The following is a 12,004-nucleotide window of genomic DNA, read 5'->3' on the forward strand; positions in this document are numbered from 1 at the left end:
CCTCCCCATCTCTACCTCTCATCTTCCATTCAACACACACGTGGAGGGAAGAGCTGCGAGACAGTACATGTCAGACGAAAAATTACTGAACTCTTTTACTGCGATATTCAACAAATCACGACACTTTTTTATGTAAGAGGAAAAACCAGCAAACGGTAACGAAAATTGTGTTAAAAAGGAAGAACTATGGTAAGTCCCTAGAGAAAAATACAGAAAGTAAAGGAATTAAAAGAATAAAGTTTACATTCCAAAGCTTCCCGACAGACACTAAATATCTCAGTGCTTTGATTAAGGAAATGTGACCAAACAGCAGTGAAAGGATCGACCAAGTGATTTTTCTTTGCTGGTCTGCGAGTTAGCGAGTCAAATTAATCAACGACATTGCATCTCTAATGGAAGTGATTCATTACAGCTCCATCATGACGTCACGGTACTAGGACCAGATTTTAAAATACTTCTCCGCTGCACCTCCACTACATTTCAAGTCTCCATTTGTTAGACGGTTTTGTGAAACTATCTTTTTCTTATGGTTCTAGTGACATATTAGCAACATTTCACCATAAAAGTCTCCATTTGTTAGACGGTTTTGTGAAACTATCTTTTTCTTATGGTTTTAGTGACATATTAGCAACATTTCAACATTATTTACACGAGACCCTGTTAATCTGTAAGGTCTTTGGAAATTGTGGTAGTGAGACAGCAAAACTCTTTAAAAATGGTTCCTGACCACGAGAGAGAGAGAGAGAGAGAGAGAGAGAGAGAGAGAGAGAGAGAGAGAGAGAGAGAGAATACGGAAGGAAGAACTCCAGGATATATATTTTTTTCCAGTAGGACAGAGGCGAGGGAACATTGGCAGCTCACATTTAATATTCTCCTGATTAACAGATGCATTATTAATCTGGTGAATGTTTAATTAACTATATTATTGATAGATTAATACTATTTTATTAACATTCAGTAACCAACAATGATGGACAGTGAACAGATTAAGAAGAGACTAAGGCGGAGAAGGACGAGGAATATTTTCTTATGCAAGAGGGGAAAGCTCTTCAAGGACGACGTAATTAGAACGAATAAAAGGCCCACTAAGTTGCCAGTTCCCATGCAGATCCGGAAGAGTTAGTTAGAAAAAAGGATAAATATCGTCAAACCTCTTCCTTTAACGAAGTAAAGTCATGGGAAGAAGGAAATACAGAAGTAGGTAGGGAGCTACAGAGTTTAATAGAGAAAGTTTGAATGATTGAGAGTACATGTTAACTCTTGCATTAGAGTTGGACAGAGTAGGGATGAGAGGAAAAAGAAGGCTTTGTGCAACGAGGCCACAGGATGAGGGAAGGCATGCAGTTAGCAAGACAACAGCAGTAGAATATAGCAAGTGATACAATATTCAGCGGTAAGAAAGAGGTCGAAGACAGTCAATCAGAGGAGAGGAGTTGATAAGACGAAAAGGTTTTGATTCCACTATATCTGATAAACTGTGTGTGTGTGTGTGTGTGTGTGTGTGTGTGTGTGTGTGTGTGTGTGTGTGTGTGTGTGTGTGTGTGTGTGTGTGTAATTCACAACGGTTGTCTGCTGGTCACCCAGCCAGTCTTCCCCATTACAGAGCGGGCTCAGAACTCATAGACCGATCTTCGGGTAGGACTGAGACCACATCACACACTCCACACACCGGAAAAGCGAGGCCATAACCCCTCGAGTTACATCCCGTACCTATTTACTGCTAGGTGAACAGGGGCTACACATTAAGAGGCTTGCCCATTTGCCTCGCCGCTTCCCGGGACTCGAACCTGGGCCCTTTCGATTGTGAGTCGAGCGTACTAACCATTACACTACGCGGTGTGTGTGTGTGTGTGTGTGTGTGTGTGTGTGTGTGTGTGTGTGTGTGTGTGTGTGTGTGTGTGTGTGTGTGTGTGTGTGTGTGTGTGTGTGTGTAATTCACCTCCTCGGTCGTCTGCTGGTCACCCAGCCAGTCTTTCCCATTACGGAGCGAGCTCAGAGCTCATAGACCGATCTTCGGGTAGGACTGAGACCACAACACACTCCACACACCGGGAAAGCGAGGCCACAACCCCTCGAGTTACATCCCGTACCTATTTACTGCTAGGTGAACAGGGACCACACATTAAGAGGCTTGCTCATTTGCCTCGCCGCACCGGGACTCGAACCCGGGCCTCTCGATTGTCAGTCGAGTGTGCTAACCACTACACTACGCGGTGTGTGTGTGTGTGTGTGTGTGTGTGTGTGTGTGTGTGTGTGTGTGTGTGTGTGTGTGTGTGTGTTCTTTTCCTTTTTCTATGTTTTTTTTTTTTGTGTGTGTTATAGGTTCAACAATATAAAAAAAAAAAAACTGGGAAAAATTACATGTAAATAGTAGACCCATTGAGTGGAAGAAAAAGGTAGTGAAAAATCAAGCAAAAGAAAAAACAAAATTTTAAAAAGACTGACTGAAAAAGATCCCTTAGAAAAAAAAAAAAAAAAATCAAATGAGAATAAAACGCCACCGCTTTCAAACCTTACTGCAAAGAGACTTCGTTCGCATCCTTACCAAAACCTGTATTTATTGGCGAAACACCAGAGTTCAAGCCAATAATACAAAGTCAATATGCTGTTACTATTAGACAATGTGTGGCGAGGCACGAGTGCACAGAACGTTGGCAGTAACAGAGGGTCAGTCTGAATGTTTGCTGCAGAAGTGGGACAAGTTTGACAATTGAAATAAAAAAGCGAATGAAATATATAGATAGATAAACGACAAGAGAGAGAGAGAGAGAGAGAGAGAGAGAGAGAGAGAGAGAGAGAGAGAGAGAGAGAGAGAGAGAGAGAGAGAGAGAGAGAGAGAGAGAGAGAATGAATTAGATACGTAGACAGATAAATATGTACATGTAAAAGAAAATAAAATTAAAAGATAGATAAACACATGAGTAGATACCCAGATAGATACATAGATAGATACACAAATAGATAGAAAGATAGGCCAACAAATAGATAGACATTTCACATATACATATCAATACAAATAAAGTTAAACAACAGAACACAGCCCACCCTCCTGTACCATGTGAGTAGTGTCAGGGGGAGTCAGCGGGGAAAGCACAGAGCATGGAACACAATGACAAGAGCAATGCAACACAACACAACACACTGCCCCCCTTACAATAAACTGATCCCTTGCAACATATCACAATACAATACAATACAACGCAACGCAACACAAAGCAACACAGTACGCTTCCTCTACACATAACAACACACTATCCTCTTGCAATACAGCACAACACAGACAGGACACTTCCCTCACACAGCTCAATTCAATGCAACACACTGACCCTCACACAACACAGCATACACACACACACACACACACACACACACACACACACACACACACACACACACACACACACACACACACACACACACACACACACACACACACACAAGAATGATCCGTGCTAATGAACACACACGACGAGTCAGAACAGAGGCTACAAATGAACAGCACGTCACGGGATTAAGAGTTACACGTGAGGAAGGATTTGAACAGAGCAGAAAAATTGTTGCAGTAAATAATGAACTGCCAGTGACGGGAAGAAAAAATATATTACAGGGATTTACTTGGTACTTTGCCCTCGCTATTGCCGTCGACATGAACAATAACAGTAGCGATATTTGGCATTAAATAAGAACTAGAATAAATGAATGATTGATCAAGGTACCGTATTGAATAGCTGAATATATACACCACTCAACCATATGCAGTTACTCACACATCGCACACTACACCACTCACCCATCTATCTATCCATTTCTCTCCTATCCACTAACCTACTCACTCAAAAGTTACCCGTCCACCATCACCCACTCACCCTACCAGAAACCCGTCACCTGGTAGTTGAAATTAGTGTCCATCACACACACACACACACACACACACACACACACACACACACACACACACACACACACACACACACACACACACACACACACACATCTAAAAAAAACAAGACAATTAGTATCAACATATGCAATGTATGAAGCCTTTATAGTCATTTGAAAGAAACTTGAGGTAGAAAAGGACAGATTTCACAATTTCTAACAGTTTAAAGACTAGATGTGGGTGTAGAACAAGTAAAGATGTCTTGAAGTGATTGGCAAATAAGGAAACATCTATCAAGTTACAGACAAAGAGATGAATAGCCTTGTCCGATTGGCGACACACACACACACACACACACACACACACACACACACACACATGATAAAGGAGGCTAACAGGACACTCGGTAATAAAGAAGAATACTGCAAATTACAACGTAAGTTTGAAGCGAAATTGGTCGGTTTTAAGCGGCAAGACTTGTGGTGGTGTGGCCAAAGCTGGACTTTCATGGCCCATTAACTTTTCTGCAGTGTCTCCCATCACCCCTCACTCTCTCTCTCTCTCTCTCTCTCTCTCTCTCTCTCTCTCTCTCTCTCTCTCTCTCTCTCTCTCTCTCTGGTTGTTTTACTTGTTATTGTAGTAATGGAAAAGTGATAGTGATCTCTCTCTCTCTCTCTCTCTCTCTCTCTCTCTCTCTCTCTCTCTCTCTCTCTCTCTCTCTCTCTCTCTCTCTCTCTCTCTCTCTCTCACCTCCCACCCTCCCTCCCTCCCTCCTCCCTCCCTCCCACCTCTCTCTCTCTCTCTCTCTCTCTCTCTCTCTCTCTCTCTCTCTCTCTCTCTCTCTCTCTCTCTCTCTCTCTCTCTCTCTCTCTCTCTCTCTCTCTCTCTCTCTCTCTCTCTCTCTCTCTCTCTCTCTCTCTCTCTCTCTCTCTCTCTCTCTCTCTCTCTCTCTCTCTCTCTCTCTCTCTCTCTCTCTCTCTCTCTCTCTCTCTCTCTCTCTCTCTCTCTCTCTCTCTCTCTCTCTCTCTCTCTCTCTCTCTCTCTCTCTCTCTCTCTCTCTCTCTCTCTCTCTCTCTCTCTCTCTCTCTCTCTCTCTCTCTCTCTCTCTCTCTCTCTCTCTCTCTCTCTCTCTCTCTCTCTCTCTCTCTCTCTCTCTCTCTCTCTCTCTCTCTCTCTCTCTCTCTCTCTCTCTCTCTCTCTCTCTCTCTCTCTCTCTCTCTCTCTCTCTCTCTCTCTCTCTCTCTCTCTCTCTCTCTCTCTTTCCACCTGTCTATCAATACTAGTACATTATTATTGTTTTCAACCTCTCCAGCACAGTACGCGTCTCTATTCCCAGCGCATTGCGAAAGGTAACTAAAGGGGAAGGAGCGAGGAGGTAGCAACGCCTTTTTTTCTCCCTCCCTCTGCCTGTTCCCGTAGTGAGACAAATAGAGACAGAGACGATGGCTGAGGTTACCGAGTCCTCGCTGAACCTTGATGGATGAGCCTGGTCTTGTCTGTACGCTGTTTTTCTTTATAGGGATGATCTTGTGTCATGTTAGGGTGATTAGTGTTGGTTTTGGTGTGGTGGTGGTGGTGGTAGTAGTGGTGGTGGTTTTTGTTATTGTTATTGTTTTAATGATGGTGTGTATTGTGGGTGTTTCAAAAAGGTTCGTTATTGCAAATGTACGTAGTGGTGGTGATAGCAGTGAAGGTAGTAGTAATTGTGGTAGTAGTAGTAGTAGTAGTAGTAGTAGTAGTAGTAGTAGTAGCAGCAGCAGTAGCAGTAGAAGTACTAGTAGTAGTAGTAGTAGTAGTAGTAGTAGTAGTAGTAGTAGTAGTAGTAGTAGTAGTAGTAGTAGTAGTAGTAGTAGTAGTAGTAGTAGTAGCAGTAGTAGTAGTAATAGCATAACTCTGTTCACCATTTCTTCACCATCTTCACTAAATACCTTATCAAACACAAAAGCAAGTCAAGAGCATTCGAAGAGAAGACACAAAGCGAGAAGTATACAGGCTTTTGAATGATAGTAGTCATCTCGAGTAATAGTCCCACCACCCTTACCACCACCACAGCAGCAATACTAGTAGAAGTCAGATCATATTAGGTTAATTTATACCAATATTGAGTTCAGTCACACGAAACCAGAAAAAGAACAATGCATCGTAAGTAAAGCCAAGTACAAAGAAGGCAGTATATTGTAAGAACCATTACGAAGAGAGCAGTGTATTTGAAGTGCATTATTAAGAGGGCTGTGTATTATAAAGCACAGTACAGGGAGAGTTCTACATTGTAAAGTGGAGTGAAAGCCGTGGCGCAGTACTCACTAATGAGCGGGGTCTTCTCGGTGGGCGGCAGGGACTCTCTGATGGTCATGAGGAAGACAGTCATGGAGAGCAGTGCCGAGATGCCCAGAGTCACCTTCTCTCCGGATTCGCTCGGCACGTAGAACACCAACAAGGCTGCAGAGGACAGAAAGAAGGCGCATTTACGTTAAGAGTGAAGCTGGTGGAGGCGCTTAAGTGTCATGAACAATAGTAACTAGAGAAAAAGTGTATACAGGTTAAAAGTAGTGTCGATGAAAATAACCGAGTGGCATAAGGGATACAGTAAGATGTAGATTAAGAGTGAAGCTGGTGGAGATATTTAAACGACATAAGAGAGGAGATAGCAAATAGAGCAAAGGTATTAGGGTAAAAGTGGTGTTGATGGGGATATCTAAGTGACATGGAGGATATAACAAGATGACATAAATAAAATATTCAAGGTTAAGAAATCAGAAGAGTTATGTTTGACAGGAATCACATGAAGACTTACACTAACCAATATTTTTCACGTTCTTGTGTTTTTTCTTATTTTATGCAAGTATTCATGAGGCATAAGGCCGATAACATGGTAACGTACACAAGATTATGTATTGTAAATAATCAGGAAAGGGTTAAAAGATATGATTTTCTTTGAAGTGACGAAGCTGGACAAAATAAAAAATAAATAAAAAAAAAAAATCATGAACGAATGAATCAGCAGCAGACCTTTCCTTGTCTGTTTGAAAACTATTTCTAACAACCTAGCTGAAAAATTAGCTCACTCTGGCAAGCTAACTAAACAGAAGCAACTATCCCGAAAAAGAAAAGAAATCAACATACATGGTGATTAAGATAGAAATACTTATTACAAGATATCTTAGAAATCCAACTAATTCTAACAAAGTAATAAAGAAGTCTAATTCATTCTAACAAAATAACTAAGAAATTTAAAAATTCTAACGAGATAACTAAGATGTCAAACTAATTCAAACAAGTCAATTAACTGATCTACCTAATTCTAACAAGCTAGCAAGAAAATAAATTAACAAACAAGCTAACTGATAAATCCAAATAATTATAATAAGATAACTCAAAAATTAATTACTTTTCAGGCTTACCAAGAAATCCAACAAATTCTAACAAACAAATTAGGAAATCAACTAATTTTCACAAGATAACTAAGAAATCAACTAATTTTCACAAAATAATCAAGACATCAACTAATTTTATGTTTCCACGCCAGGTACGTTTCTACCCCAGTAGTTAGACTAGAGGACGGGGAGGTGGCAAACCATCCACCAAGACCCGCTAGCTTAGGGCGTCTCGGGGATATTGGAAGGGTGCAAGGTCACAACTCCTCGGCTTACGTCCAAGCTGTCTCCACCAAGCCGGAGATTCGAATACAAGACTATAGTATTGTGTGTCGGGCGCGCTAACCACTGCACCACCAATCCACTTGCGCCTCTAAATTGTTGACTGCTAATGACAAAGTAACACTGGTAGGTCATTTTACTTAGCAAAAAATTAACCCACTTGCAGTATAAAGCTTTACTGTTGGTTCTCCTGATTACAAGAATATAAAAATAGTTCTCAACATCATTAATCAGAAAAGGACAATAAATAATGGATTTGAGTTTGATAAACTCAGGTTCTTAAAAAGGACAAAACGAAAATAAATTCTCAGACAATAAAAAATGGATGGAATGTAACAAGAGAATATACACAAAATCCTCAGGGTCCATAGTCAGAGCAGGAAAAAAACAGAAATAATGGGTTTAAGGTTGGTTAAGATTTGAAAGAGATAGGAAGGAAGTGAATCTCAGATAACACGGTATATTAATTCAATAGACTCAATAATCAGGTTGTTAGGGAGCCCTAACAGAAAACTATACAAATTAACTGATGTGGATCACAAAAAGATAAAGGTAAGCAAGATTCACATAGGGACTGCCACGTGTAATCCTGATAACTTCTAGCAGCTTCTCTAACTCTCTTATAGTATAGCAAACCTCGTCATAGGTCGCAAGGCCTCCTGTCACTCGTCTTTCCTATGTATTCCTATGTATGTATTCTTAAGTTCCTTTTCGGTGAGCAAGAAACTGAACGCTATGCATAGAGAGTTAAGTTAAATAGATATACTTGATCACCTCTGATCACCTTTTTTTTTTCCATTTGGTTGAAATTTGTTCGCGAATATATATTCAATTGAACTCAGAAGAAACAACAATAATAATATAGGAATTAAGGATGAAAATGGGAAACACCGACAAAAAAAAAAAATGAAATGAAAGAAACGTAAAATGACAAAAATGAATACACTAATTAGTAATGCAAAAGAACAACTACGACAAAAAAACAAAACAAACAATGAAAGGAAAGAAAGACAAAACATAGAAGAAAATTAGAATACGATAAGACAATTAACACAAACTGCAAGATAAAATACTGCATACTAAGCACACAAAAATAATTCAAAGGAGTACGCGGGGAACACAAAGGAACACAAAAAAACACAAAGGAACAGTACAAGAGAAAGACAACCAACTAGAAACCCTTTGTCTTTAAAGAGGTAATTTGTGGGCACCGCAGGAAGCACACAACCTGATGTACACGTGATGGAGGCCAGGGAGGAGGAGGAGGAGGATAATCTAGTGGGGGAGGGATGGGAGGAACACGGAGAAGAGATCAGAAAACGAAAATAAACGAGGTCATTGAGTACAAGGAGGAGGAAGAGGAGAACGATGGGGAGAACAAGGAGGAGGAGGAGGAGGAGGAGGACTCTCTCCCTCCTTTCCCCCCATCTCTTTCCTCCTCCTTCCTTCCATCCTTCTTTCTTTCCTAGTTATACTCTTCCTTCCCTCCTTTATTCCATTCCTTCTTTACTCTCTTTCTTTCTCCATCTTCCCTTCTTTCTTTCCTCTTTCCCTTTCTCTCCACGCCTCTGTCATACTTTCTCCCCCGTTTCTTCCTACTTTCCTTCCCTCAATTCCTCCTTCACTCTTTTCTTCTATATTGAATTAAGGAGAGAGAGAGAGAGAGAGAGAGAGAGAGAGAGAGAGAGAGAGAGAGAGAGAGAGAGAGAGAGAGAGAGAGAGAGAGAGAGAGAGAGAGAGAGAGAGAGAGAGAGAGAGAGAGAGAGAGAGAGAGAGAGAGAGAGAGAGAGAGAGAGAGAGAGAGAGAGAGAGTGAGAAACAAACAAACAAACAAACAAACAGACAAACGTACACACACACACACACACACACACACACACACACACACACACACACACACACACACACACACAAGATGTATCAAGGTATGTGGGTAGAAAAAGTCAAACGAGTGCAATGAATCAAGTAATAAAGCAGGTGAATATCTTAGGTGAGGAAGGCACGTACACCTGAGTCTGGCAAATGATTAATTATGCCGCAGGTAAGAATGAGGAAGCAGGCAACAGGAGGAGATAGGTGAGTAAGGCGTTGAGTCTATCTGCTGTAATTAATGAAATGAGATAGCAATGGAATGATTACTGTTTCCGTGTCAGAGGCCCATCACTGTGTGCTGAACGCATAACAGAGGTGACATTGTCTGGCATGGAGGCGTACATTCATCATCCTTTTTCTCAACCTAAACCTTCTATACCTTGATTTTCAACGCCTGTTTTTCGTGCTATACATGATAAAGAGGTTGAGCACAGAAGGTACTTGAGCCTTCTCATGCACTTTATATTTTTACCAGGAATCATGCCAAGTCTGTTCTTCAATTTGCCAAACACTCCTTCATAAATAGAAAATGTCAAATTGTTTCGAAATCTAACTCCCCTTTGTGACTTCTGGCATCTGGCGAGAAACATCTCCAATAATTTTACTTCATCTTTCCCTCCTTTATTTCATCCTGATGGCACCACTGCCATTTCATCTGTTTCTAAAGCTGAACTTTTCTCTCAAACTTTTACTAATAAATCTATCTACTTCTGACTATTTCATGCCTTAAATAAAAATTCTTCGTAATGCCCTCGCTGGCCTAAACCCTCGTAGGGTTTATGGACCTGATGGAGTCCCTCCTATTGTTTTCAAAACTGCCTCCGTGCTTGCACCTTGCCTGGCCAAACTCTTTCAGTTCTGTCTATCGACTTCTACCTCTCCTTCTTGCTGGAAGTTTGCCTACATTCAGTTTGTTCTTAAAAAGGGTGACAGTTCTAATCCCTCCACCCTATAGCTTTAATCTCTTGCTTGTCTAAAGTTTTTGAGTCTATCCTCAATAGCATGATTCTTAAACAATTATCACTTCACAATTTTCTATCTTATCGCCAGTATGGCTTCCGTCAAGGTCGCTCTACTGGTGATCTAGCTTTCCTTACCTACTCTTTCATAGATTTCGGTGAAACTTTTGTAGTTGCATTAGACATATCAAAAGCTTTTGATAGAGTCTGGTAGAAAGCTTTGATCCCAAAACTGCCTTCATACCATTTCTATCCTTCTCTCTGCAACTTTATCTCAAGTTTCCTCTCCGACCGTTCTATTGCTGCTGTGGTAGACGGCCACTGTTCTTTTCCTAAATCTATTAACAGTGGTGTTCCTCAAGGTTCTGTCCTGTCACCCACTCTCTTTCTATTATTCATGAACGATCTTCTTAGCCAAATTTTTTGCCCTATCCACTCCTACGCTGATGACATCAGCCTACACCTTTCCACGTCTTTTCGGAGACGACCAACCCTTTAGGAGATCAACAGTTCCCGCAGGTAGGCTACAGAACGCCTGACTTCTGATCTTTGTAAGATTTTTTATTGGGGCAGAGAAAACCTAGTAGTGTTCAATGTCTCAAAAACTCAATTCCTCCATCTATCAATTCAACACAACCTTCCACACAACTAAACTTCATATCTCATCTCTTGCTAAAAAAAACTTTTATGAAGTTGGGCGTTCTGAGGCGTCTCCGTCAGTTTTTTTTTTTTTTCGCCTCTCCAACTGCTAACTCTGTGCAATGGCTTTATCTTTCTTTGTATGGATTACTCTTCGCATGTTTGGGGTTACACTCAGTTATATTAGACTGGGTGGAATCGAAAGCTTTTCATCTTATAAACATATTCAACCTCTTTCTCACCGCCGAAATGTTGCATCTCTTGCTATCTTCTACCGCTATTTCAATGTTAACTGCTCTTCTGATCTTGCTAACTGCATGCCTTCCCTCCTCCTGAGGCCTCGCTGCACAAGATTATCTTCTTCCTCCGACCTCTATTCTGTCCAACTCTCTTATACAAGTGTTAACCTTTCTCTGGTAAACTCTGGAACTCCCTGCTTGCTTCTATATTTCCAACTTTCTATGACTTGACTTCATCTAAAAGGGAGGTTTCAAGACATTTATCCATTTCTTTTGGCTAACTCTTTTGGACCTGGAAGGGGACTAGCAACTAAGTGGGTCTTTCTTTCTTTCTTTCTTTCTTTTTTGGCCTTTGGCCAGCTTTCCCCTCTTACATAAAAGTATATGAGAGTGTACAGGGAATATTAAAAAAATACATGGAGTTAAAGGTAATAAGTTATACTGTGCATTGGAAATATAACAGCAATTGTAAGTTAAACGCAAATTACAAGTAGATGATTTGTAATTAACAGATAGTTAGTACAGAGATTTTGGAAATTTGATACTCATAGTTTCGCATTTCAGAAGATGAAGCATAATTTCCAAGCGTCATTTATCTGTAAATAGAAGATTAAGAGCATCTAAAAGATACGTATGGTCAGTGTTGCTGTATGGATCAGAAGCCTGGACGTTGAGTAAACAGATGGAGAAGAAGATGGAAGCATTTGAAGTATGGTGTTGGCGACAGGTCTCGAAAATATTTTGGACAGAATGAATATC

The 12,004-nt window shown here is 40.7% G+C and overlaps 1 protein-coding gene and 1 non-coding gene across 2 annotated transcripts in view; both read right to left on the bottom strand.

The window, feature by feature from the left end:
* LOC123512177 (neuronal acetylcholine receptor subunit alpha-10-like) overlaps positions 1–12,004 on the bottom strand; it is a 205,982-nt gene that overhangs the window by 50,086 nt on the left and 143,892 nt on the right. Inside the window, exon 6 of the mRNA XM_045268405.1 lies at positions 6,185–6,319. Within this exon, the coding sequence (XP_045124340.1) occupies positions 6,185–6,319 (135 nt within the window). The remainder of the gene's footprint in view (positions 1–6,184; positions 6,320–12,004) is intronic.
* On the bottom strand, positions 2,145–2,216 carry Trnav-gac. Its single transcript has one exon. It is a non-coding gene; the product is annotated as a tRNA-Val (tRNA).

Source organism: Portunus trituberculatus, chromosome 33 (assembly GCF_017591435.1).
Source record: "Portunus trituberculatus isolate SZX2019 chromosome 33, ASM1759143v1, whole genome shotgun sequence".
NCBI lineage: Eukaryota > Metazoa > Arthropoda > Malacostraca > Decapoda > Portunidae > Portunus > Portunus trituberculatus.